Source organism: Bos indicus x Bos taurus, chromosome 5 (genome assembly GCF_003369695.1).
Source record: "Bos indicus x Bos taurus breed Angus x Brahman F1 hybrid chromosome 5, Bos_hybrid_MaternalHap_v2.0, whole genome shotgun sequence".
In the NCBI taxonomy this organism is placed as follows: Eukaryota; Metazoa; Chordata; class Mammalia; order Artiodactyla; family Bovidae; genus Bos; species Bos indicus x Bos taurus.
The window spans coordinates 10528876-10555714 of record NC_040080.1 but is presented as its reverse complement, the minus strand read 5'-3'; the positions used below and the strand labels follow the sequence as shown (position 1 = coordinate 10555714).

Below are 26839 nucleotides of genomic sequence, written 5' to 3'. Positions count from 1 at the left end.
TTTCTATGAGCCAGGGCCTTTGTAGCAAATCCCACTTCTCTGACACACACTGAAAGGGGAAACTGTTTACCCACAGGATACAGTACTTCTGACACCAAAATGTGCGAGGTTTCTACATCAAGCAATTCTCCAGTTTTCTGCGAATACCACCTGGGTGTCCTACAACCTAATTCAATTTTGACACTACCTGGAGTCAGTGCAGACCCCACAGGTTAAGGGCTCAGCCCCCCTAGACTTTCCCCTACTTCAGTGCCAGGCCCAAATGCCAGGTCGTTACCTGTACTCTGATCCACTGGCTATAAATCAGAGGTTCCCACAACCCCCTTCTCAGGTTTGATCATTTGTTACAACGGTTCACAAAACTCAGGGAAACTATGATTATGGGTTTATTCTACAACAAAGGATACGACAAAGCATACCGGTGAACAGCAAGATGAAGACATACACAGGGCGAGGCCCTGGAGGGTACTAAGAGAAGAGTTGCTGTCCCAGTGGGCTTAGGCTGTGCCACCCTGCCAACATGTGGGCGTGTTCACCAACCTGGGTGATCTCCAAACTGTGTAGCTTGGGGATTCCAGTGGAGGGGGTTTATCACGTTGGCATGATAGATCATTAGTCTCTAGCTCCTCTCCCCTTCTTGGAAGATGGGTGGCAGAGCCGAAAGTTCCAAGCTTCTGATCACTGCTTGATCTTTCTGGTGACCAGCCCCCACCTTGAAGCCATCCAAGTGCCCACCAAGAGTTACCTCATCAGAACAAAAAATGCTCCTATCACTCAGGAAATTCCACAGGATTTAGAAGCTCTATGTCAGGAACCAGGGTCATAAACCAGATACACATTTCTTACTATGTCACACTCCCTCAGTTATTTATTTTTATGTTTTGACTGCACCAGCTCTTACTTGCGGCATGCAGGATCTTAAGTTCAGCATGTGAACTCTTAGTTGTGGCACGTGGGATCTAGTTCCCTGACCAGGGATAGAACCCAGGCTCCCGGCATTGGGAGTGCAGAGTCTTAGCCACTGGACCACCAGGAAAGTCCCTAATTTATAAAAGTTTCAAACCAACAGAAAAGGTGTAAGTGAAAGTGAAGTCACTCAGTCGTGTCCGGCTCTTCGAGACCCCATGGACTGCAGCCTACCAGGCTCCTCCGTCCATGGGATTTTCCAGGCGAGAGTACTGGAGTGGGGTGCCATTGCTTCTCCTAGAAAAGGTGTAAGAATGGCACAATGAACACTCATGCCCTTCATCTACATTCCCAGTTGTTTTCTATTTGTCCAATTTGCTTAGTTGCTCTGTATGTATACTGACATTTTTAAACTGGCTTGTTTGAGAGTATGTTACAGGTATGAAGACTGCTGCTGCTGCTGCTGCTAAGTCGCTTCAGTCGTGTCCGACTCTGTGTGACCCCATAGATGGCAGCCCACCAGGCTCCCCCGTCCCTGAGATTCTCCAGGCAAGAACATTGGCGTGGGTTGCCATTTCCTTCTCCAATGCATGAAAGTGAAAAGTGAAAGTGAAGTCGCTCAGTCGTGTCCGACTCTTAGCGACCCCATGGACTGCAGCCTACCAGGCTCCTCTGTCCATGGGATTTTCCAGGCAAGAATACTGGAGTGGGGTGCCATTGCCTTCTCCAGGTATGAAGACAGTTCATCTCAAATCGTTTACACTGTCTGTCCTAAAAGCAGGGGCTAACCGTGGATTGTGGTTGTGCAGAAGAGTGAGGACTGTCTATCTGGCCATAATCCATGATCATACAGGAACCCAGATCTTTTATGATTTCATTGAGCCACTGAATCAATCTGCTATGGAAACCTCCTAGCTCCAGACTGCTTGGTATGTGAATTTTTCTTAATTTTAAAGCAGTTTTTCTTGAGTTTTCTGTTACTTGCAGCCCCAAACTCTCCTGATACACAGGTCCCAAGCACATTATAGAAAACATTAAAATGCATCCACAGCCCCCATTAAATATATTTATGGGGGGGTACTATACATATCTCCAAGGATTTTTATACTTTCATTTTAGACATTATTTAGCTATGGGGATCTAATGTAAGAGTGACCAATCTCTAGGAAGGCTTGGACATGCTTTTGAAGAAGAAAATTCCACCCACAAAATTGCTTTCAAAGGCAATAGTTTTTATGACTAGCAAGGGTTAGGTTTGACCAAAGTAAACATTTATTAACTTCAGTTCTGCAGTCTTAGTATTTGGGGGCCAACACATTTTTTTTCCTTCAAGTCTCAAATATTTTCTAAGCTCTTAAAAAGCTCTTAGCTTCCTCTGAGTCTATAATTATGTCACCCCCCTCCCCACGTACACACACATACCAGAGAACCATTAAAAAAAAATAAAGACTCATGCCTGAGCCCTGGAGGATAATGAAGGACAGGGTCTGGACCTCACCTAGACCTCATGAGAGGAGTGGTGATTCTCCAAAGGCAAGCTGGGGCCTGTGTTCAGAGAGGGACAAACACTAGGTGGGAAGGCAAAGTGACAGAGGCCCCTGTGTTTGGGGAGACGGCTGGCTGAGCACATGCAGCAGCGCAAGCAAAGGCAGGGAGGTGAGAAAGGATGAGCAGGTAAATGAGGAGGTGGGCTCCAGCACAATCTGCTTGGGAAAGTATCTGAAGTTGGGGGCATCCTCCCACTAGTCCTTTCCGACCCTTCATGGAACAGGGGGAAAAGATCACTTCTGAGGTCCAAGAATCCCAGCATCACACTGTTCTTCCCTTGGCTCAGCAGATGAAAGCACTGCAGCCCAAGCTCCCCGTGTGACCCTGGCCAAATGGCCACCCTCCCTGGGTGGTCTCCACATTATTAAATGAAGGAGCTCTGGAGCTGGCTCTGGCCACGCCCACCTTCTGGGGGTGCAGAGGGTACCTCAGGGGGTCTGGTAGCCCTCCCCACCACGGCCAGCTGGAGGAACCACAGCCTTCCTGGGGGCTGGGTGGGAGCCGGCAGCCTGGGAAGAGCCATGCTGGCCTGGATCTCATGTCTGGACAAGCTCAACTCATTTCTCACAGCAGCAGCCAAGGTCCAGCCCGTAGGGCCAGCCTGCAGGATGGAGGAATTCCAGACAGCTGGCTGCCTCCACTGCAGTGAGGCACAGGAGAGTCTCTGGGTGGGGAGGGGCTTGGCTTTGAGGAGTGCAGGAGAGAAAGCTGACTTTCAGCCCCTCTCACCTCACTCCTATAACCCTCCAGGCAGATGGGTAACATCCCCACTTTCCAGGCCTGGATACAGGTTCAGGGAGGACAAGGATCTTGGCTGGAGTTACAGCCCGGTAGCCCCCAAATCAGGACTTGCCCCTCCTCTCCGATTCTGATGTCAGCTTGGCTTCAGGGCCCCAGAGCAGCTTCCCTGTGCAGAAGTTCGACCCAGGTGGCTGCTTCAGGAGGGAGGTGAAGATGAAATGAGATAATGGATGAAAGCGAGGCGCTGGGCACAGGGCCTGACAGGTAAGTGCCGCCACCAGCAGAAGGCCCTGAGACTGTGTGTGGGGGGGGTTTAATGCAGCTTGTCCTTGCCCTCCACCTCCAGAAAAACACGGTCCTTCTTATTTATAGGGGACACTGGACTCTGTAGAGACTCCCCACCAGAGCCTGGGGATGGGGGGACTACCTAGGGATGACGTGGGGGTGAGAGGGTGGCCTCCCAGAAGTGTTGACCCAGGAAGGTGCACTCAGTCTGGAAGAAGATAAAAGAAGACAGCAAAAACCTTCTGAGACTCTATGAACAAAAGAATCATCTATTAAGGATATACAACAGACCTGAACTCTACCTTGCGCTAAGCTTGTGCAAGAGAGCAGGCCTGCTCATGCCCAATTCACAGACAGGCCAACCGAGGCAATCAGGCAGGCCAAATGCCACAGAGGAGTAAAGCAGCCCTCATCCAACAACATACACTTCCTGGTGCCAAACTCCATCTTCCAGGATGTGGGGGAAATGAAGGAGCAGCTCCTGAGGCTCTAAGAGCCCCACCACTGGGGAGTAGCCAGCCAGGCCCACCTGATGGCCGTCACAGCAGGGACTGCATCTGAAGCATCTCTGGCTTTGGTCCAGGGCTCCTCCTGAAATAGCCTCATTCCTTGTCCAGGCAGAGAGGATGTCTGTGGGCCTCAGAGGGCAAGCGCAGAGGAGAGGCAGTGGAACTGGGCACCACCCACCCCTCCCTAATGCGGAGGTTTGGAGGGAGGCCCTGGAGGAAAAAGGGAAGCACTTTTGCTGGTTGGTTTCTGAGGCAGCTGGCTTGGTCTAGGAGGAGGGGTGAGGGGCTCACAGGGGGTGCCACCCAACCTCTCTGGGCCTGCCTTTCAGCCCCGTGCCCTCACCCCTCCTCCTGTGCCAATGTGGGCCTCAGTCTCTGGAGGAAGATGGGGGATGGGGAGGCAGCGAGCTCGGGGCAGGGCCTCTAGATGTGAGTCACCCGTGGTCCACATCTTCTTAGCTCTTCAGTGCTGGTGATTTCAGAAGGGGGACACTGATGTGAAGGAGGTCCTGTTGATACCTCTCTTAGCAAGCCCCCAACCCCACCCACCCAGGGCTCCCCATGCTCCTCTCCCCACTTGGTTTCTGAATGTGAGGTGAGCACCCCTTGAACCCACCCTCAAGTCTGTTGCTACAGTGATTTTTCCTGCAGTCTAAATCTGGCCTCACTACTCAATCTTCATGTAACTTTCTGTGGCCTCCCCAGCACCCTCAGATCAAACAATGCCCACACCCCTCCGTGAGGCCCTTCATGATCCAGTACCATTGGCCTCCCAGCCTCATAACCCCATCTTTCCCCAGCACCCCCCTAAACTCCAGCCACGCCCAGATGCTCACAGTTGCCCAGATGCTCACGGTTCCCCAGACGTGTGCTGTCTCATTTCTGTGCCCATGCTGGAATGCCAGTCCCTGTTTCTTCACCCATCCTTGAAGATCGACCTTCTAGGACTTTCCAGGCAGTCCAGTGGTTAAGACTCTGCCCTTCCACTGCAGTTGGCACACGTTCAATCCTTGGTCAGGGAACTAAGATCCCGCATGCCATGTGGGGTGGCCAAAAAAAGAAAAGACCCACATTCTTCCCATTCTGGACCACCCCACCACAGTGCTTGCTCATGACTTCTCTCAGAGCCAGCATCGTGCTACTTCTTAATTAGGTTCACAGTCAAATTCTGCCCCCAACAGAGAGCTACTTGAGAGCAGGTACTGAGGGCTTCATCTCTGAATCCTCTGAGGCCAGCTCAGGGCCAGGCACATAATAGGTGCTCAGTAAAATACCTGCTAAACGGATGCGGAAAAGAAGTTGTGCCTGGCGTCAGAGGGAGAAAGAATGGAGGCGGGTGCACAGACCGGGGACCCCAGCCTTCTATGGCCTGGCTCACCCTGGGCCTCCTTCCAGGCCTGACCCTCTTAGACAGGCTAGAAGCTGTTAGGCAGGGGCTCCTGGAGGATCTGCAGCAGGGCCCTCGGGAGGGCCAAAGCCTGCGGCCTGAGTCCCGAGCCTGGGCGGCAGCCTCAACCCTGACACCAGCCCAGCCTTTCTTTAGCGCTAGTGAAGAGCAGAGCAGCAGCCGCAATCCCTGTTTCCGAGGGAGGCAGGGCTTTGTGGTTAATGGGTCCTGCGCCCTCTGCAGAGGCGCCCAGAGCGGGCCACGCCCTGGCCCCTGCCAAGGAACAGAGCCTCTCGAATCTCAGATCTTATTCTCGAGGGACCCTGCACCCCTTCAGCTGCCTTCTCTGGGTATCCCCCCAGCTCAGCCAGCTAGCCCTGGCCCTCTTCCAGCTAACTCTTGGACCTAATTCATCCTCAAACTATTTTCCACTGGCTTCCCCCAATCCTTGCCACAGCACAATTTTGGGAAGGGGTAGGAGAATTGGGAGGTGGAGCCTGGACCTTGTGGGAGTGGCTAAGAAGGAATGGGGGGGGCATCTCCACTCCGATTGGTCATCTCTGCTCCACAACGGGCTTCAAAATTCCATTCACTCCGCCTCCTGTGGCCCCCATCCCCTTCCTGAGTTACAATTGGCTCAGCATCCAGGGGGCGGGACTCACCGGGGTCTGGTCCACTTAAAAGGGTGGGAGCGGCCCAAAGCTCATTTCTCCTGCAGAGTCTTCAGACAGCTGGTGCCGAAGTTTCAGGAACATCCTCCTCTCTTCAATCATGGCTTGTGTGAGTATGGGGACCCCCCCCCGCCAACCCTAAGGCCCAGAGATGGTCTGGGGGCTCAGCTGGGGAGAGCGAGGGTAGATCAGGATCTGGGTTCTAATTCCCGTGGTGCGGCCTTGAACAAGTGTCTTTTCTGGGCCTCAGTGGCCGTGTCTGTAAAATGAGGGTAGGGCCACAGTCCCCCAAGGCCTTCTCTGGCTTAAGAAATTTCTGGATTCCCCCAGAGTCTGATAGCACAATTATTTCCGCCAAGGTCTGACTTTTCTGCAGCTCTCTTGAGAAGTGGGAGTGGAAAGGGTGTGGTCGACTGGACATGGGGGCGGGAGGAGCATTTTCTTAGTGCCCAGGACACTGTCCCTTCCCCCTCCTCCACCTCATAGAAACTCCTCTCCCTTCCCCCCCTGCAGCTGTCCGCAGTCCCTGGGCCAGGGCAGAGTCACCCTGTGCTCCAGAGAGCTCTGAAAAGTCGCCAGGATCTGAGCCACGCTGCCTGGGGGTAGCCTGCATAGGTTAGCCCGCTGCAGTGAGTGATTCTGTCCAAGGTGGTCAGATGAAGGTTGGGGGAGAGTGCTCTACAACCCTTTCCTCCAGGCTAGGAGGGGTGTGTATGTGTGATAAGGGATATCAAGGAGCAAGCTAGAATATTCTGCAGGCCCCGAGGGACAGGATTCAAGTTTCTGGCAGGAGGAACCACTCACACCAGTTAAGCTTTGCACTTGAATTGTTAACCCTGAACCAGCCAGAATGCAGGCTCCTACCCCGGGGCCCATTCTCCCTTCTTAGAGGGGTCTAACTGTGCTCCTTAGGGGACTCCCCTCCAGCCCCTGTCCCTCTCTGCACAGAGGGGCTTGAAGGGGATGGTGGACACCGCCCAGCTCCAGGCCTCTTCCTCTCCAGCAGATGTACAGACAGCCTCACTTACCCTCCTTTGCCCCCCAACTCGCAGAGACCCATGTGGAGGCGGGCTCTCTCCATCTATTCAGCGAGGCAGGCAATGGAGCAGACAGCACTCCACCTCCCAGGCTAGACATTGCATCTAAAATCCCCAGGCTAAATGGCAGAAACTTCTAGATCCTGTCTTCTTAGAATCTCAGTCATGTTACAGACAAGAAATTGACTCAGCTGGGAGTAGGGACTTGCCCAGAACCACACAAAGAAGGAGAGCCTAGAACTTGCAGCCGGGTTCCTCAGGCTTCAGGTCGGCCTGGTCAGAGCACCCTAAAAAGGGGACGACCCCACCCCTTCATCCCCACCCACACCTCTAGACGCCCCATCCCGACCCCGCCATTGCGTCCTCTAACCCTTCTGGGCGGGGTCTCGTCTGGCAGGGTCTGGTCGCCAGCAACCTGAATCTCAAACCTGGGGAGTGCCTCAGAGTGCGGGGCGAGGTGGCCGCAGACGCCAAGAGGTGAGGGGGATGAGGGCTTGGGCGGCGGGCGGCAGGGGTGGCTGGCGGCAGGGGAGGCGGGCGGCAGGGGCGGGGGCTCAGCTTGAGGGAGGAGCCGGGCCCGGCCAGGGGCGTGGCTGGCTGGGCCCGGCCCCTCCCTCCCGCGGGGGCAGGTTTCAGGTCCGCGGCCGCTGAGGCAGTGTCTTCTGGATGAGTCACTTCTTCCGCGGGGTCTGGACGCCCCTACCATTGTCGCACCCTTAAACTGAACCAGCTGCGGCCTCGTCATCTACCTCGGCTGGCCTTCCTCTCGCCCCTTGCTGTGGGCGGGGCCTGAGGGGGCGGAGAGAAGGGATGAAAGGGCGTCAGCCTTGCTGCCCGCCTTCGAGATCCGTTTTTTTTTTTCTTTCACTCCTTCCTGAACTCATCATTCATTCGGCCAGCTGGCCTAGTTTCTCCGGAGTCTTGTGACCTTGGGTCAGTCAACCCCCCGCCTTGAGCCTTATTTGTTAATCAGTTCGTGGAGGGGGAAGTTGCTGTGTGAAAGTGCAATGCTGGATCTCTCGGTGACGATGATGACCAGCTGACCGTATTAAAAGAGCCGCAGGTTTCACGCGTACCACTTGTGCCATTCTTTCCAAACCCTCAGAGGTAGGCGTTGCTGTTAGCTCCACTCAGCAAATGTATTATTGTTATTCGTTCATGAGCCCCGCAGTTATTGAGCACCTACCTGCTGTGTGTCACGCATCGTGCTGGGCACCAGGGCTACAGATAGACAAGACGGCCAGGACAGTTGCCTTCCCAGAGGACGCCATCTGGAGGGAGTCTCTGACCTTGATCAAAGGGGCTGGGACACAAATTCATGTCTGCAAGAGTCCTGGCTGTCAGCACAGCAAGACCCTTAAGAGATCCTCTTGGTGCAGCCTCCGCTGTGTAGATATGGATACTGAGATCCAGAGAGGGGCAGGGACTTGCTCAGGGGCGCACAGCAAGGAGGAGGCAGGGACACAGCTGGAATCCAGGTTTCCTGCTTCTTGCAGTGAGTTCCCCCAGCGAGGTGCATTCACACGGACTGGGTGGCACAGACTAGAGGGCCTGAGGGGGCTGTGGCCGGTGGGGGTGGCCTCAAGCCCACCTGTTACCCTCTAGCTTCTTGCTGAACCTGGGCAAAGACGACAACAACCTGTGCCTCCACTTCAACCCTCGTTTCAACGCGCATGGGGACGTCAACACCATCGTGTGTAACAGCAAGGATGCTGGGGCCTGGGGGGCTGAGCAAAGGGAATCTGCCTTCCCCTTCCAGCCTGGAAGTGTCGTGGAGGTGGGCTGGGGTCTGGGGGCGGCGAGGGATCAGGGCACTGGGTGGGCTGCGGCAGAGCTGGGTTGAGTGGCTAGAAATCTAGGGCCCAACCCTCCAACCTCGCTCCCCCTTCCTCTACCTTCCCATCTCTCTGCCCTTCCCTCACCAGTTGTGTGATCCTCGGTGAGCAATATTCCCTTCTCCCAACCTCAGGGCCTCACCCATGAAGCAGGGCTGTTGTCAGGGCCGAGTGAGGAAAGGGCTCTGCGAGGGCCTAGGACCTGCATGCTGCAGCTGTGGCCGTGGAGTCAAGGGTCTCTGTGGGGTCCACATGCTCACTGCCTTTCTGCACCCCTAGGTATGCATCTCCTTCAACCAGACGGACCTAACCATCAAGCTGCCTGATGGATACGAATTCAAGTTCCCCAACCGCCTCAACCTGGAGGCCATCAACTACCTGTCTGCAGGTGGTGACTTCAAGATCAAGTGTGTGGCCTTTGAGTGACATATGGGCCAGCCAGCCCATGGCCCCCAATAAAGGCAGCTGCCTGTGCTCCCCCAATCTAGCCTCCTGTGTGTGTGGGTGTGGAAGAGGAGGGTTCCACCAACTGCCCCAAGCCCTGTCTCTGCCCTTTCCTTCACTTTCATTCACTACCTTGATGCATACCTTTTTGGGGGGTGGGGCTGCGCTATGTGGCTCGTGGAATCTGAGTTCCCTGACCAGGGATGGAACCCAGGCCCATGGCAGTGAAAGCATCTAACCATTGGACCCGACAGGGAACTCCCTTGATGTTATACCTCTTAAGTGGGCTTCCAACCCACTCCATTATTCTTGCCTGGAAAATCCCGTGGACAGGAACCTGGCAGACTACAGTCCATAGGGTCGCAAAGAGTCAAACACAACTGAAGTGCAGGCATACCTCTTACGTGCCACTGACATCTTCTTCCCCTGGGTCCCCTGGGCTGAACAGAAAGCTCGGTACCCAGTAGGGAGCTCAATACTAAATAAGCCCCAGTCACTACCCTCAAACAGTTGCCAACTCAGTGGACCCCAGCACGCAGTAGATGCTCAAAAGGTATTGAATAAATGAAAACAGGGAGAGTCAAGAACAGGCTGATTCATGCCATGGTATCTGGAGCAGCACAGAGGGAGGTAGAGGGAAGAATACCTGGGGCCCCTCATTTGTTTTCATGAGCTAGGAAGCCGTCCGATTTCAGACAGGGAAAAGCTGTGTGCCCTTCTGGGCCTTAATTGACCTCACTGAGCCTGTTTAATTCATGCATATAACGGGGAGGATAGCACGGAGCCTCTCATGGGATTGCTGTGAGGATGAGGTGAGGTGAGGTATGTGAAGGAGGACAAGCATAGGGCTGGCACATGACAACCACGCAGTGGGTAGAATATCCGTCCCTGCCCTACTATCGCGTGAGATCTTATCCCCTGAATCTGAAGGGGAGGAAACAGGCTCTGGGTGGTGACTCCCTGGTCTGTACCAGGCCCAGCTGAGCCTTCTGGGGCTCCCCAATCACCCCAGCTTTGTGGTGCCTGGCCACACCCCTGAATGCTGGAGTGTAAGGGCAACCAGGGTGCCAGTCTGGAAACTCAGGACCCTTAACCCAACAATGGGAAGATGGGCTTGGGCGATGGCCCTGGCACCACCTGCTGGCCCATTTCTGATAGGAGGAATGGGGGAGAGGGGATGCTAGCCCCTGCAGAGAGCCTAGAAATAGAGGCAGGTGGGCCTCCTGCTGCACACAGCCTCTTCTTCCCTGCAGAGCAGAGGATTGCAGGGGACTCACACAGCTCTCCACGAGCCCCTCTGCTGGTTTCCAGAGGATGTGCTTTCCAAGGCCAGCCAGGCTGTGTTACTCTGGAGGGCAAGGCTTCACCCAGCTCCATCATGCTCATTTGTCACAAGAGATGGGACATGAGCTGACTGCTGGGCAACCCTGCACACTGACCACGCCTCTGCCCCCTTTCCTTTCTGCTCCCTCCTGTAGGGCTCCTACCTCCCTGGGAAACAGCCCCTGGGAACTGAGCCAGTGTTCCCAAAAGGCTTAGAATCAGAACCTCAGCAGGCAACCCCCAAACCCCAGGGAAGCCTCCTGAGGTGTGTGTGGGGTGGGAGCTTGGCTAATTTCAGTCTCCAGAACAGCTAGCATCAGCTGTGAAACACTGGATAGGTCTCTTTCCCCCAGCCTTAGTTTTCTCACCTGTAAAATGCGGGCTGTTATTTTCAACTGGCCCCTTTGGGTGGATCACTCCCATCTCAGTGGGTCCGCTGCAGGATACATCTCTATGTGGGCCTCGGAGGATGGAGAACACAGGCTGGGAGCTGCCTTGAGCCACACCCAATCTCCAGGCTCTCTTGGGGCACCCAAGTGGCCACCCAGAGAGAGACAGCTTTGGAAGTCTGGCTGTGGGTGGGGCGCCCTCTGCTGGACATTGGAGAAAGTGTCTTCTTGACTGCCTTTTTCTCGCCCTACTTACTCTCCCTACACTGGCTGAACACACAATATACCAGGACTGGGACTACAACCAGGCAGAGGAAAGCTCCTGGGGCAGATTAGGAGAGAGATCACTGACTGTGGAGGAAAGAAACTCGGCTTGGAGTCAGATAGACCTGTGTTCAAACCCCAGTTCCATAACTGTGTGCCCGTGGACCAGTTACATAACTCCTCTGAACCCGTTTCCTCACCTATCAAATTGCATTAATACTAGAATCCACCTTGTGTGACTGTTGCAAGGATTAGCTGAGATAATGTGGAAAACTGCATTGTGCCTAGCACATAGTAGGGGCTCTGTAAACATTGGTTCCCTTCACCTCTTTTCAGACCCCGTGTGTCCCAAGAGCCTATGAAACTGGGTCCAGAGAAACAATAAGTAGAGTTCTGTCTTTAGATGACAGGGCTCTGCCCTCAGCACCTGCTCTTCTTGTCTGTGTGACCTTGGGTAAGTGACCACACCTCTCTCAGCCTCATTAAAATGGGACTCATATCTCAAAAAAGATAATCATTTAGGGACCATGGCGATCCAGTGGTCCACACTTTCACTCTAGGGGACATCTTGGGTTGGAGGACTAAAGATCCCACATGCTACATGGCACAGCCAAAAAAAAAAAAAGATAATCGTGCAAAGAACTAAATGGCAGCTGCTGTTAATTCTTTGGCTTATTACCTTCATCATCATTTCTATTAAGAAAATGTGCCATCTCTTGCTGTGCCTGAACATAAAAATATGCTCAATGAACATAAAAATAATTTCAAGGAGAAAGTGATCCTAAAGGGAAGTGTGTTAAGACTGTGAGCTAACTGCAGCAAAGGGCTCTCAAGCTTTTGGAGTCTGGGTGGGGTTGCCAGTCCCACATCTATTTCCCTGGAGTAAAGGGGACCTGGAACTCCCAGGGAAGAGTTTGGAACAACGGCACCTGCCCGGGGTGGCGTGATTCACTCTGCGCTGGGAACTTTCGCAGATGTGGCCTCTTTGAGCCCCTCGGGGGCTGGCAGCTCCAACTGGGTGGGCTGCGAGGGCCGACTGCACAGAGATTCCCCACAGAGCAGCTGTCTTCTTACTCTGCACCTGACCGTACGTTCCAGGAGGGCAGAACCACTCCACACACAGGGCAGCAATCGGGGGTGACGCTGCACACCACTTAAGAACGAGCTGACTTTAAGTTACTTCCCCTGAGCCTCCACGGAAGGCCGCTCGCCGGGCATCTTGCTGGGGGTAAGGCGGGGCGGAACACTGCAGCCAAGGCAATGCTTCTACCCAGTCGGGTGCCAAGGATGGCAAGCGGCTTGGCCACTAGTGGCGGTGCAGGGCCAGAGAGACAGTTGTTCATCACCTTGTTCAGCTGCGGGGAGTGGGGAGCGTAGGGGCGGGGGCAGAGATCCCGCCTGTTATACACGAAATAGAGAGGGACGGGAGGAACGCAGGGCGGCCCCTTTAAAAGGCGGGGTCCGGCGAGCGGAACGGCAGAGCGTCGCTGCGGAGCACTTCCGGGAGGCTGTCGGTTCTACAGCCGGAAGTGTCTTTGGTGCGCGGAATACGCGCCGCCGGAGAGTTCGTGCTATGGGCCGCAACAAGAAGAAGAAGCGAGATGGTGACGACCGGCGGCAGCGGCTCATCCTGAGCTTCGACGAGGAGAAGCGGCGGTGAGTGCCAAGGCTGAGCGGATCTCGTTCGGGCCGCCGGGCAAGGCCGAGGCCGGGTATGTCCGCACACGCTCACGCGGAGGGCCCTTCCGGTCCCGCCTTCTCGGCGTGGTGCGGAGCCCTGGCTGGTGGAAGCCGCGGCTCTGGGCCCCCCCAGCCCGGAGGGATGGAATCGCCCGCCCCGCCCTCGCGTCGCTTCTTTGCTCCCCAAGCCGCCTTGTGATGCTGTGTGGGCGGCCCGAGAGCGGGCTTCACCCTCCCCAGCCTGGCGGTCTCACTCGCAGTTGTGTTGTTCAGACTATCAGTCCTGTCGGACTCTCTGCGATCCCATGGACTCACAGTAGACTCAGCTGTTTTGGATGAAAATGATTAGTGAATGAATCATTAGTGAAAATCATTAGTGAATGAATTAGTGGTCTAGCACCACTCAGAGTGCCACCGGGACCTATGGTAGTGGGTCAGCGAAAAGCCTGGTGTTGGGCTCCAGAACAGATAGCAATGGTGCGGCCAGATCTAGGAAGATGAGAGGGACTGAGATAAGATGGAGCGTGGGGAAGGAAGTGCTGGGGCATCGTCAGCAAACTCAGGGAGGCATCAACAAGACCTACAGACGAGTCGAGGGGCAGAGTCCTGGGGAAATGGGTGTTGGTCCAATGGACAGTTTGTGGAGGTCTGGGTGAGGGTGGCCTTGAAAACCCCTCTTGAAGCGGCCTAATTCACTGAGGAATAGAGTTTGCCAGTGAAGAAGGGACCCTCACCGGCTCTAGGTTCAAAGGCTCTCAGCCTATGTCCACCACCTGGCCCTGTTGCTGGCAACTAAGAGCCCAGGAGGGTAGTGAGTGGGGAAAGAGGCAGCATCTCCCTCTCTTTCCCTAACCTTACACTCTCTGACCCCCTTGGGCAAGTCATCTTACCTTTCTCTGCCTCAGTGTCTCCCATCTGTAAATTGGGAATGGGTACCTGATTGAGGACAGGGGAAAAGGGGGTGACAGAGGATGAGACGGTTAGATGACATCATTGACTCAATGGATCTGAGTTTGAGCAAAGTCCAGGAGATAGTGAAGGACAGGTCATGCTGCAGTCCATGGGGTCACAAAGAGTCAGGCGTGACTGAGCAACTGAACAACAATAACTACCCAATATGCATGCTGTTAAGATTACATGAGTTAATATGTTTACATTTTTGGAATGGTGCTTAGCACATGGTGAGTGCAGTATTAGCTTTTTTCCCCACCTTTTCCTGGAGTGAGCCCTTCTTCCCTTGTGTCTTGTTTCTCTTGCCTCTTTGCTGTAGGGAGTACCTGACAGGCTTCCACAAGAGGAAGGTAGAGCGGAAGAAGGCAGCCATTGAGGAGATCAAGCAGCGGCTGAAGGAGGAGCAGAAGAAGCTCCGGGAAGAGGTGCAGAGGGAGAGGGCAGCAGAGTGTCTCTGACTCCCAGGGACTCTGCAGCCTCCCTGGCCCGAATAGGGGCACCTGCAGGGCTGAGGGGAGGGGGCAGGCAGGCCTGGCGTGCAGTTTATGCAGATAGAGATGCCGTGGTCCAGGTGTGGGGAAGGTTCAGGGTAAGATCTCTTGATCTTTCCCTCCAAGCCATGGTCTTACTCATCCTGGAGGGGAGCAGTGTCTGGGCTGAGAGGCCATACTCACCATGTTGCCTTCCCTTCGGTTTCAGCGCCACCAGGAATACTTGAAGATGCTGGCAGAGAGAGAGGAGGCTCTGGGTAAGTCCAGTCCTTGACCTGACCTGGAGAATAGCCAGTCGGTTGAGTTTGTTTATCCCTTGGTGGGTGGAAGGGAAGGGGTACAAGGACTGCAGAGAAGCTGACATCCCTAGCTTTAGGGATCTTGGTGGTGCCCTAGGAGCCAGGGGTGTCCTCAGGTACCTCTAAATGTCAGTGGATCAGAGACCAGGAGGAGACCCAGACCTCTTGGCAAATGGATCCTGAGCAGAAAGCCCAGTTTCTGAGGCCTGGAGGGACTGGGGGTGGCAGCAGCTCCTGGGATCCTGGTGGGGACCAGGTGGTCTGGGGTGTCCCTGGAGCATGAAGGGAGGAGTTGGGTCATTTCCAGCATTTGTCTGCAGGCCAGGCTCTGGAGCCAGTGACTTCCTGGGTGCCACTCTATAGAGTAGAGGGGGCCATTACATTCCAGGGCTGGAGTCAGGGGTGGGGTGTGTGCTGGAGCCTGCTTGCTTGTGTCCTGGGCTGAGGCCTGGTCCTGTACCCACCCTGCACAGAGGAGGCTGACGAGCTAGACCGGCTGGTGACAGCAAAGACAGAGTCGGTGCAGTACGACCACCCCAACCACACAGTCACCGTGACCACCATCAGCGACCTGGACCTCTCAGGGGCACGGCTGCTCGGCCTGCCCACGCCTGAGGTGGGGCTCCCTCCCAGCCTGGGGGAAGAAGGGACACAGGGTCAGCCTGGCTTATCAAGCGGGTCAGTAAGCGCTGGTCCATGTCAAGGATTCCAGTACAAGGGGCTCTTTGCTCTGGGTAACCCTCCAGGGCCTGGACCAAAGCCCTGAACCCTGGGGCTTCAGAGGTCAGCTCTACCATGAGCAGCTGTGGGAGCTTGGGCAGGTTTCTCTGCCTCGCCTGCTTCTTCCTTTCACCAGTACACTGGGGGTCACTGATGATAGCAGCTGCCTTGCTGGGTCGCTGTGAGGATAAGGGTGGTCTGTCCACTAGAAGCCCTCGAGAGCGGCTGGTTGTGCTTGCTACCCCTGCAAGACATGTCTCTCTGCTCTGACCTGTGAGGTGTGAGTCATAGCAAGTTCCAACCAGCATTAAAAAAAAAAAAAAAAGAAACAATATCAAAAGTATCAGAAAGCATCCCAGCAGGTGTTGTCTTATGAAACCTATGTTTCAGTTAAGCTTGTGTCTGGGTTGTGTAGGGATTTACGCACATGTATGTGTATAGTTTGGAGAAGGAAATGGCAACCCACTCCAGTATTCTTGCCTGGAAAATCACATGGATGGAGGAGCCTGGCGGGCTACACCCCATGGAGTCGCAGAGAGTCGAACATGACTGAGTGACTAACACACACACGTGTATAGTTAGTTACCAGGTAAACCACATCCCCTCGAGTGGGTTATAGTGTCTTTAAGTTCTAGAGCCACTGCTTTATTATATCCTTTCTGAGCTCACACTCGCTTTGTGTTTGATGCTTATTCTTCTGTTGTGAAAGTTGCTCAGTCGTGTCTGACTCTTTGAGACCCCATGGACTATAGCCTGCCAGGCTCCTCTGTCCATGAGATTCTCTAGGCAAGAATACTGGAGTGGGTAGCCATTCCCTTCTCCAGGGGATCTTCCCAACCCAGGAATTGAACCCAGGTCTCCCGCATTGCAGGCAGATTCTTTACCATCTGAGCCACCGGGAAGCCCTTTCTTCTGTCTGGTCTGATGCAAAGACCAGTCTTGTCTCCATTTTAGAATTCTTCCATTTGCGAGTGTTGGAGTGTGCCCACTGTGGGCCGTGGCGGTGGAGGACTTCAGAACCCAGCTCTGCCCCATGTCATTCCTGCTTCAGGGCACATGTGGCCTTTCGCCACCTAGAGCCGCCTTCTGAGCCCCGAGCAGGCGTGGGAGGCAGCAGAGTGGTGACTGTTCAGGAGGCTCAGGCCTGTTGATCCGCCACTCCTGTTCTGTGCTTCTTTAGCAAGGGGCCGGGTCTGGGCCTGAGGAGGAGGTGTCATCCATGGAGAAGCCGACCAGAGCCTTACCCAGGAAGTCCAGGGACCCTCTGCTGTCCCAGCGGTGAGCCCTGGCCTGTCCTCCCCTGTGAGCCTGTTCCTGTGGCTGGTGTTGTGACAGTCACCTCCCGCTGGCCCATGGTGGGTGGTGTAGGGCAGAGTGCCTGGGGTAAAGGACCTTTGTCGCTGTGAGCTGAGGAGCTGGCAGGCCCTCTGGGACAGAGCATGCTGCCTGTAGAATGGCATTTGGGGCCTGTCCTGACTTCCCCTCCATGAGCTGGGCTGTCAGGCACCCCCCTACCCACCCTTCCACCCATACCTTATTCCCCAGGGTAAACTGAGGCCCAGGCCTCACCAGCATTCCTCCCATAGGATATCCTCTCTCACGGCCTCACTGCATGCACACAGTCGCAAGAAGGTCAAGAAGAAACGTCTTCGCCGGGCCCAGGACACCACCAAGAAGCCCCCGAGCGCCACTCGTACCAGCAAAACACGGCGCCGCCGGCTGACAGGCAAAGCCCGGCACAGCGGGGAGTGAGCTCGGAGACCCCGGCCAAGCACCAGCCTTGTCAGCAAGGACCTGTCCCGTCTCAGCTGGGCTGTCTCATAACCCAGCCTGCACCCAGGCAATGACTACAGCCCAAGCTTGGGAGGCCAGCACCCCTCCAGCCTGGGGTTTGGACTCCAGAAGGTGCGGGCAGCTGAGAGCTGGCCTCCCCCAGGAGGAGCCTCCGGGGGCCAAGTGTGGGGCGTCTGGCCAAATGTGAACCTCCCTGGACCTTCATCAGATTTGTGAAACTAAGCACACGTGTGGTTGGTTTGTCCCTGACCCTGATGCCGCACACCAAGGGCAGGCGTCTGGGGACGTGGGTCACCCTCGCTGTCCAGCAGTTCTCCCTCTGGGTATGTAAAAGTGGTGCTAGGCCTGGGCCCCCTGATGGGCTGAAGCCCGGCGCCACCCCTGGCAGACACAGAGTCTGCCTGCAGCCCTGGGACGCCGGCCCGTGGGTGAGCAGGGATAGCCTCTGCCTTTTCCCAGCTGGGAGTTGGGCTTGTGCCTCCCCTTGGCCGTGCTGGTCTCCTCAGCTGACATCGAAGGAGTGGAGATGGGGGGTCCGGGAGTATTCTCACCCCCAAACGTGGGCAGCTTCTGTAGGCTTCCAGCAGCTCCCAGACAGCCCAACAAAAAAAGAGTGATTAGTCGTTTGTAAAGAAAATCTCTCTCTCCTCACTGAAAGCGTGGCTGGCGGGTGCTTGGTGAGGGCTGCCGATTCTTTACACTTCTTCCAGGTGCGGCTTCAGAGCCGATGGAAACCAGCCTTGTTGCAGCAGGTGAATGACCTGTGTCACTCACACTCCCCGCTCTAATGACGGAGCTGGGCTGGTGGCAGGGTGTAGGTCCGCCTGCCGCAGGTGGATGTGGTGCGAGGGTGGGCAGCCGGAGCACCTGTTCTGGAGATTCAGACCCTGCTTGCGCTGACTGGTTCCTGTGGCTGTGGACCAGGGCCCAGGAATTTCGGGTGCTGCCCTGATTCGGGGAGCCGTGCCCAGTCCTGACACCAGGACTGCAGAGGGGTGAAGGGTGAGCTCTCAGCCCCTGTGAAGCTGGTGGGCTATTGAGTGTGTGTGAAGGGAATGCAGGTTCCGCCCCTGCACTCAGGGGCTCCTGGAGCCAAGGGGGCAGGGATCTGGGGTCTGCAGGGCAGGCCTTCCCCTTCATTCACCATGGAGGGCCTGCTGGACACAGTCCTGGCCCTGCATTGGGCAGGCGCTCTCCCATCACCATCAAAACCCACCATCTGGGGCTTCCCTGGTGGCTCAGGGGTAAAGAATCCACCTGCCAGTGCTGGGGACATAAGTTCGATTCCTGGTCTGGGAAGATCACACATGCCACAGAGCAACTAGGCCTGTGTGCCACAACTGCTGAGCCCCTGCTCTAGAGCCTGCGTGCTGCAACTAAAAAGCCTGCACAGCAGTGAAGACCCGGTAGAGCCAAAAAAACCCACCCCATCTGGTGCTGGCTGTGCATATCTGAAGGCCACACCTGGCCGTGGGAATGTGAAGCTCAGGGTTTATGGCTGGGAGGCCCTATGACCTGGCTTCTCTGGCTCCTTCCACCTGATCTCCCTGCTGCCTTCCTGTTGTCCTCCCCATGTGGCTTAGGGTGGGGCCACTCGCCTCACTTGGCTGCCTCCATCCATGGCAGATGGCAGGGTCTGTTACTGGGCCATCTAGATGGTTCTGGTACTTGACCCAGGGCAGTGAGTCTCCTGACGCCCTCATGAGCAGGAGCAGAGATGAGCCCGGGGTCTGCACACGTGGCCGGGCTGGGATTTGAGTCGTAGTTCTACTGCTGGCCCACTGTGTGAGCCCACTGCTGCTGACCTCCTGGAACTGTTACCCCACATGTAAAGTGTCATAAGACACCTACCTCGCAGGCCTGCCCGGAGGCTGAAGTGAGGCCACGTGCATGAACCACTTCCCACGGCTCCTGACGTTTTGGGTGCACCTTCTGTGTGCGCAGCTGCTTCTCACACGCCTGACCCTGCTCTCTGTCCCCAGTGCCATAGGGTCTTTTCACAACTTACAATCTATATTTGTAATGTTGATCTGTATTAAATTCTCATCTGTCTCTCTCCCACCTGTGCCCTTTTTTCATCCAGCAGACCAAGAAAGTTGAATCATGGTAATCTTTGTCAATCCTAAGATCAAAAGTGCTGGAGTGAGAACCCTCTGGAGAACTTTCCATGTTCTACCTGAATTCTTCCTGTCACTGTCCATCCGTCAGGCCCTGCGGTTTGGGGCCTTTAGGAGCTTAATCAGGAAAGATTAGATTTAGCTACATATAATGTGAAACAAGATTTTAAAATAACTGGCTTATATAAAGCTAGAGTTTTCAGGTTAACAGAAATGGAAGGCAGCGAGCCTGAAGCTGAGAGGGCAGGCTTTTAGCTTTTGGTTTTGTGTCGTTTTAAACACAGGTTCTACCTCGTGGTCCAAGATGGCTGCCTGAGCCTCAGCCATCATATCTGCCTCTCAGTTACAGAAAGGAAGAAGGGATGAAAGTCAGGTCCCTCCTTTTAGAAACACATGATGCTGGTGCTATTACGCAGGCAGCAAAGGCTTTAGGGCAGGAGGAAGAAGGAACTTCTACCTGTCAGGAAGGCTGAGGAGCGTGGCTTGTTCTGGAGAACCATGTACCCATCTAGGAATTGGGGAGTGTGTTGCTGACGAGGGAATTGGTATTGGGGTGCAAGCAGCAGATTGTCCCACAGGAGCCAGAAATGTTAAAGGGCTGTCTGGAGGGGATCCAACTGTGGAACTAAAGCCATAGCAGAGGCTTATCCGTTGCTGTTACTACACAAGTTTCCTGATGGGTCAGGCCTGTGCTAGTAAAACAAAGCCATGGCCATAGTTACTGGGAGCCAGGCCTCAGCTCAGTAGTAGGCTCTGGTTTTGGGGTAGCCTGATTCTCCCTGGGAGCTTAGGGTGAGGAGGCCAGGTGGAGCCGCCCTGTGGGTCTGGAACTGAGGAGGAGAGGGACTGGATGTCAGGCAAGCCTTAGCTTCCTGTTCCAAAATCCTCTGGATCCTGGGACTTCTCTGGAGGTCCAGTGGCTAAGGCTCTGTGACCCGAATTCAAGGGGCCCAGTTTCAATCCCTGGTCAGGGAACGAGATTCTGCATGCTGCAACCAAAACCCCGTGCAGCCAACTAAATAAATATGAAAAAAAAAATCCCCTTGACCTTGATGTTCCCTAGACTTGAGCTGTTGCCCTCCCTTTGGCTATGTGGATGGTTCTGGGGAGAGGTTCCCAATTCATCCTAGTGTGGGGAGCTCACTCCCTGCGCTCGTGAGCAGGTCCATCTTAGCAAAGTCCTGTTCTGAACAAGCATTTGCCTCCTTCAGACGCTATAGAAGCCCTCCCTTTAGGTGCTCACAGGCTGCCCTCAGCCTGCCCTGCTCTCCTTGGCTCTCAGTTGCCTCCTCTGGGAAGCCTTCCCGACCCCTGGGAATCAGTCATTTCTTCATCTGGGCTCCAGGTACACTTTGTGTTTCTTCCTTTTAAACACTGATCATGTTCTCACTGGGTTCCCTCTCTCCCCCGGCCAGGCCCTGAGCAGAGTGGGAAGTTTGTGTCGGTCATTTCTGTGTGTCTACCCCCACACAGGACTGGAGCCCCTAGGTTTTCAGCCAGTTCTGGCTAGATTACACTGAAGTCAGTCCCCCTCCCCACCAGTGTTCTCATATAATCCTTGAAATAATCTTTCTGAAAATGCTCTTGGCCCTAGTGCCATGTTTGCCTGTCTGCAAGTTTCTAAATCTAGTTTTTGCACCTCACCACAATCATCTCCCTCAGGCCTTTGCTGAAACCTTCCCTGTCCAGTGAACTTTGCTCTCTCCCTTCCCTCTTAGTCACCATGACTGGCAAATAATCAGCTGAAGGAGGATAGGAAACAAATTTATCAAGCGCCTCCAATGTGCTAGTGACATTATCAACTCACAACAGTATTGTGTCGTGGGTACTAGCTCCATTTGACAGATGAGAAGACTGAGTCTCAGATTAAGTACATCAAAAGTTACTGTTAGAACTAATAAGACATGACCCTCACATCTCATGGGAGAGACAGACACATGGAGTTCACCCTGGAGGTCAGGGTTTGATGTATAGGCCTGGGGGTGGGGCACAGAACAGTGAAGAGGTGACGTTGACATGAGTCTTGAAAGATGGTTTGGCCAGGTGGGTGGGAGAGGGGATGGGCAGGCAGGCAGAGAGCCCTTGGGAAGCAGAGGTTGGGGAGGGGTGGTCAGAGGAGAGGAGAAATCGCAGAGGCCTGAAGGGACCAGAACCTTAAGGGTCTCAGGTGTTGAGCTAAGGATCTGGACCCTTATCCGGTGGCCAGCAGGAGTCCCTGAGTTGGGGGGGCAGGGGTTTAGCCTGAGGAGAGTCAAAGTCAGGGATTCATTTGAGAGCAATCTCCCTGATGGCATGGTCAGGGAACACTGAGGGTGTGAGAAAGACTGGAACCAAGTATTTACTGAGCACCATTAAGGAAGTGCTTAGTAAAGTATTACATGCTTCAGTTCAGTTCACTCGCTCAGTCGCGTCCAACTCTGCGACCCCAGGAATTGCAGCACGCCAGGCCTCCCTGTCCATCACCATCTCCCGGAGTTCACTCAGACTCACGTCTATCGAGTCAGTGATGCCATCCAGCCATCTCATCCTCTGTTGTCCCCTTCTCCTCCTGCCCCCAATCCCTCCCAGCATCAGAGTCTTTTCCAATGAGTCAACTCTTCACATGAGGTGGCCAAAGTACTGGAGTTTCAGCTTTAGCATCATTCCTTCCAAAGAAATCCCAGGGCTGATCTCCTTCAGAATGGAGTGGTTGGATCTCCTTTGCAGTCCAAGGGACTCTCAAGAGTCTTCTCCAACACCATAGTTCAAAAGCATCAATTCTTCGGTGCTCAGCTTTCTTCACAGTCCAACTCTCACATCCATACACGACCACTGGAAAAACCATAGCCTTGACTAGATGGACCTTTGTTGGCAAAGTAATGTCTCTGCTTTTGAATATGCTATCTAGGTTGGTCATAACTTTTCTTCCAAGGAGTAAGCATCTTTTAATTTCATGGCTGCAGTCACCATCTGCAGTGATTTTGGAGCCCCCAAAAATAAAGTCTGACATTGTTTCCACTGTTTCCCCATCTATTTCCCATGAAGTGATGGGACCAGATGCCATAATCTTAGTTTTCTGAATGTTGAGCTTTAAGCCAACTTTTTACTCTCATCAAGAGGCTCTTTAGTTCCTCTTCACTTTCTGCCATAAGGGTGGTGTCATCTGCATAATCTGAGGTTATTGATATTTCTCCCAGCAATCTTGATTCCAGCTTGTGCTTCTTCCAGCCCAGCATTTCTTACATGCTTAGCACTGAGCAAAACAGGGTGGTCCCTGCCCTCCAGGGACTTACATTCCCTGAACTGTATCTATGGGGATGGAGACGAGGAGACTTGAAGAGAGATAATAACATTTATTGAGGTACTCACTGTTTACCAGTCCCTCTTTACCTGGTTTAACTCACTGAGTTCTCATGGTAACCCCACAGGGTAGGCAATTCCACTGAGCCCATTTTGCAGGTGAGGCAGATTTAGGTGACCCTCACCCCACCCTGATGTGTGCCAGGACATGCCTTTAGCTGAATTCTAACTATTCACTGTCTCTCTGTCTGAGCTGGGATTTAAGCTGTAGGTGGTCTCTGGCTGGGCACATGTACATCTCCAGGGAAAGACCCAGAACATAAGTATGCCCAAGTCGTGGGTCATTCCTCACATAGGTGATACTCTACTTACATACACTAACACTGCCAGACTGGCTGAAGAAGGCCTGAGAAATGGAAAGTGGAGATCCAGGATCTTACCTCCAGGGGGCGCCACTCACGAGGTCGACAATGTGAAAGACATCCTAGGAACAACGGGAGTCATGCCCAAGATCCTGACAGAGGGAGCCCTCCCTCAAGTATAGGATGACCAGGGAGGGCGTCCTGCAGGGGGTGGCATTTAAATCATCACTTCTTGTTGTTGTTTAGTCGTTAGGTCGTGTCCGACTCGTTTGAGACCCCATGGACTGTAACCCACCAGGCTCCTCTGTCCATGAGATTTCCCAGGCAAGAAAATTGGAGTGGGTTGCCATTTCTTTCTCCAGGGGATCTTCCCAACCCAGGAATTGAACCCATGTCTCCTGCATTGCCCACTCCATCCTGAGCCAGGATCACCTGTTCAGGGGATCTTTACTGCTGAGACGTCAGGGAAGTCCTGAGTCATTGCTGCTGCTGCTGCTAAGTCACTTCAGTCGTGTCTGACTCTGTGCGACCCCATAGACGGCAGCCCACCAGGCTTCGCCGTCCCTGGGATTCTCTAGGCAAGAACACTGGAGTGGGTTGCCATTTCCTTCTCCAATGCATGAAAGTGAAAAGTGAAAGTGAAGTCGCTCAGTCGTGTCTGACTCTTCACGACCCCATGGTCTGCAGCCTACTAGGCTGCTCTGTCCATGGATGACAATCTGTGATTTACCATTCCAGAGACACTGCATGAAAGAGAAGTCCTGAGGATTCATTTGGTTACTCACACAGTGTTTAAAAGCAATTTGACTTAGCCATATTTTAAAAATTTGAGGTTTCATCTAAGTGTTCAGATTTTCAGCTTCTCCAGTAAAAACAAGCCTGGTGGCTTTGAATCACCACTTACTTCACAGGGTAGCCTTAGGCTGGAGCCTGCCCTGATGACCCCTTCAGAGATTCATGCCTTCCTGCCCATGCTCAGTTGGGTCACAGCCCCCTTCATCTCTATCTTGCCTGCTGAGACCACGTGATTCTCCAACAGGCTGATGAGCCAGGAGGCCTGGGATGACCATTCCTGCTTGAATAGTGAGGAAACTGAGGCTCAGAGGGATAGAAGGGATTAGAACTGCCACTTACTGTTCTACTTCCCCAGATCTCTGAAGAGGTTATCTTGGCCCAGGGGAATGGTGTGAACAGAGGGGTGGAGGCGAGCAGGCACAGACACTTTAGGGATCTGAAAGAGGAATGGGAGACTGGGACGAAATGGTGACAAGAGGTGATGCTGTCTGGCTGAGACACCATCATGCCCTGAGCCACCCCACAGAACTCAGAGTGTTTTTAGACCAGGCACTGTCATCGAGGAGCTGAGTCGGAGTTTCCCGTCTATATAATGGGGCTGTAGCTGGCCTTCCCATATCAGGGCTGAAACTACCACTGTCCCCTTCAGGAGGGGGCTTCCTCAAACAGCCCCCTTCACTCCTCCCGACACACCCTTGGCTCCCCAGCCCCTCCTCCTGCCTCCTTCAGGACCCTGACTGCTGCCCGACCCCCCACGGTTTCCCCTGCCTTGGAGAAGTACAACCAGGCAGGCTCCAGAGATGCAGAGAGCCCCTCAGAACAGCCCACCAGCCCTGCCCCCTGATTCTCCCCCTCACCCCCTTATTCTTTCCACTCCAGCCTTGCTGCTTCTGTCCCCGCAGCCTGAAATACTCTTCCCTGGGACCTGCAGGCTCACTCTGCCTTGTCTTCTCCAGGTCTTAGCTAAAAGGTCACCATCTCAGAGCGGCCTTCCACGACCACCTTATCTAAGAAGTGATGCCCTGGGTGGGAGGGAAGTTCAAGAGGGAGGAGATGTGTATATCTATGGCTGATTCCTGATGTATGGCAGAAACCAATACAACACTATAAAGCAATTATCCTCCAGTTAAAAAAAAAAAAGGATAAAAATAAAAGTCCTTCCCCCAAAAAAGAAGTGACTCCCTCCCCACACCAGCCACTTCCACCCCCACCCCCACCCAGCTTCATTTTTCTCCTTAGCACTACCACCAGCCAATACACTCCATGTATTGCTTATTTATCTTGTTTGAGATCTGTTTGTCTCCACTAGAATGTAAGTGCCCTGAAAACAGGAGATTTGCTCTTTTGTGCACTGATGAGTCCTCAGCATATACAACTGACAACGCAGGGGCTCCGTAAGTATTGAACGAATTGAAGTGTCAGTAGTGCCACCCTGAGTTGGCTCCTGATTTTACTGCTTGATGGTGGGTAGAGGGCCATACCTGAGCTTCAAACTCAAACCAAGCACCCACCTCACCCCCAGCTCAGAGAGATCAAGTAACTGTCTCAAGGTCACACAGCCAAGAAGTGCTAAAGGCCGACTACTCCCTGTTTTGCTTACAGTAATTGGGGCTGAGGAGAAAGATCATTATCCTTGTTATGAGATGTGCTTTCCACTTACTCCATCCTGAGCCAGGATGACCTGTTCAGAGGTCCGTCTCTCCCAATAGACAGTGGGTGTGCCCTTTCAGAAGGAGCCACCCTTTGTTCACATTACCATTTCCCTGGTGCCCAGCACAGGCCTGGCATGTACCAGGTACCTGTAAGTGTCTGAAAGAATTAATGACTGAAGGTGCTCTGTAGTGACCAGCAGAGTCCAGACACACCAGGATTTTAGTCTTGGCTCTGCCACTTACTAGCTGGGTGACGCTGATGAGATAGTTAATTTCTCTGATCCTAGTTGCTGTGAAATGAGGACCTTGGCACTGAATCCTTCAGGTTACTACATCCTCACAGATGTAAAGATTTTGGAACAGGAGCTGGCACACAGTTCAGGGTGTCAGCTTGAAAAAGAAGGCATATTTTTTAAAAAGGAGGAGCTGGGCATTTTATGAGTGAGCGCCACATCAATGGAAGTGTGCAAATGAATGTGCAAATAGTTGAAAATTCCTGGGCTTTTCATTTTGTCCTCAACAGTTACTATTTCCATTTTATAGATTAGAAAATTGAGGCACAGAGAGATTAAGTCTCTAGCCCAAGGTATGGGCTAAAGCCAGACTAGGGAACTGCGGCGGGAATGAACCGAAGGGAAAGAGATTAGAAAGATCCAGACCTGCCAGTGCCAGCCGCCCCTAGAGCCTCCTGGGAACCTTGACGCGGATGTTCAGGCTAAACGTGCGGCGGGTCCCGCACTCGGAGACTTCTGGGCGCCGCCCGCCTCCGCCCCGCCTTCTCCCCGCCCCTTGCCCTCGGGTTGTCCAATCCCACACTCTTCATGTAAATGAAGCACCTAGGGAGAACCTATGCGAGAGCGGCAGAGGCGTGGTCTTCGCCCACCTCCCGGGCAACGTTCTGATTCATTGTTAAAATAGAGAGGCTGTGACCCTTGGCACCCCACCCCAGCACCCACTGTGTGTGGAAACCCGAGCCGAGGTCAGTACCGCGAGCGGAAAGGTGAGAAGGGAGGGGAGGCTAGTGAGGAAAGGTAGAGGAGTGAGGGACACGGGGAGGGACTGTCTGACTAGCTGGATGGAGAGAGGTCCAGGGATCCATTCTCCGGGTGGGGCATGCATGTCCGCTGAAGGTTTCTCATTGTATCCACACCTAAAGTGCATTTTAGAGAAGGGTTCTTAATTGGTTGGGGGTGGGAGGAGGAAGCAGGATCGGTGAAGGGCACGTGTAGTTGAGCACCCCACACTCGCCCGCAGGGAAATAAGCAGCGTTCTCGTCTGAGGCTCCTTTATGTGGCGGGATCAGGAAGGAACCGCCCAGACTGGGCAAGACCGATGCGTTCCCCCCACCCCCCACCACTGG

General features: G+C 54.0%; 3 protein-coding genes and 2 long non-coding RNA genes across 8 annotated transcripts in view; 3 read left to right on the top strand and 2 right to left on the bottom strand.

Moving 5' to 3' along the window:
- Positions 1–363: 363 nt before the first annotated feature.
- Positions 364–7397, bottom strand: LOC113892252. Its single transcript, XR_003511000.1, has 2 exons — positions 6039–7397; positions 364–1203 (listed from the first exon to the last, which is right to left on the bottom strand). It is a non-coding gene; the product is annotated as an uncharacterized LOC113892252 (long non-coding RNA).
- Positions 6074–9402, top strand: LGALS1 (galectin 1). Its single transcript, XM_027540847.1, has 4 exons — positions 6074–6156; positions 7482–7561; positions 8690–8861; positions 9199–9402. Exons 1-4 carry the CDS (start codon positions 6148–6150, stop codon positions 9343–9345), a joined length of 408 nt encoding a protein of 135 aa, XP_027396648.1. The 5' UTR covers positions 6074–6147; the 3' UTR covers positions 9346–9402.
- On the bottom strand, positions 7619–11231 carry LOC113892253. Its single transcript, XR_003511001.1, has 3 exons — positions 11055–11231; positions 8271–8387; positions 7619–7873 (listed from the first exon to the last, which is right to left on the bottom strand). It is a non-coding gene; the product is annotated as an uncharacterized LOC113892253 (long non-coding RNA).
- A 1591-nt stretch (positions 11232–12822) lies between these two features.
- On the top strand, positions 12823–19332 carry NOL12 (nucleolar protein 12). 2 transcript variants are annotated; one of them, XM_027540843.1, is made up of 6 exons: positions 12823–12995; positions 14290–14395; positions 14670–14718; positions 15234–15376; positions 16661–16758; positions 17067–19332. In XM_027540843.1, exons 1-6 carry the CDS (start codon positions 12913–12915, stop codon positions 17230–17232), a joined length of 645 nt encoding a protein of 214 aa, XP_027396644.1. In that variant the 5' UTR covers positions 12823–12912; the 3' UTR covers positions 17233–19332. The 2 variants fall into 2 exon arrangements, with proteins under 2 accessions (XP_027396644.1, XP_027396645.1); XM_027540844.1 differs by lacking the exon at positions 12823–12995 and adding an exon at positions 13109–14200.
- A 7033-nt stretch (positions 19333–26365) lies between these two features.
- The window catches only part of TRIOBP (TRIO and F-actin binding protein), a 59101-nt gene continuing 58627 nt past the window's right edge, over positions 26366–26839 (top strand). For 2 of the 3 annotated variants that reach the window (XM_027540840.1, XM_027540839.1), the window contains exon 1: positions 26375–26458. The gene's annotated coding sequence lies outside the window, so the exon portion shown is untranslated. Of the gene's footprint in view, positions 26459–26839 lie in introns of all 3 variants that reach the window. The other variant, XM_027540841.1, reaches the window with a different exon arrangement.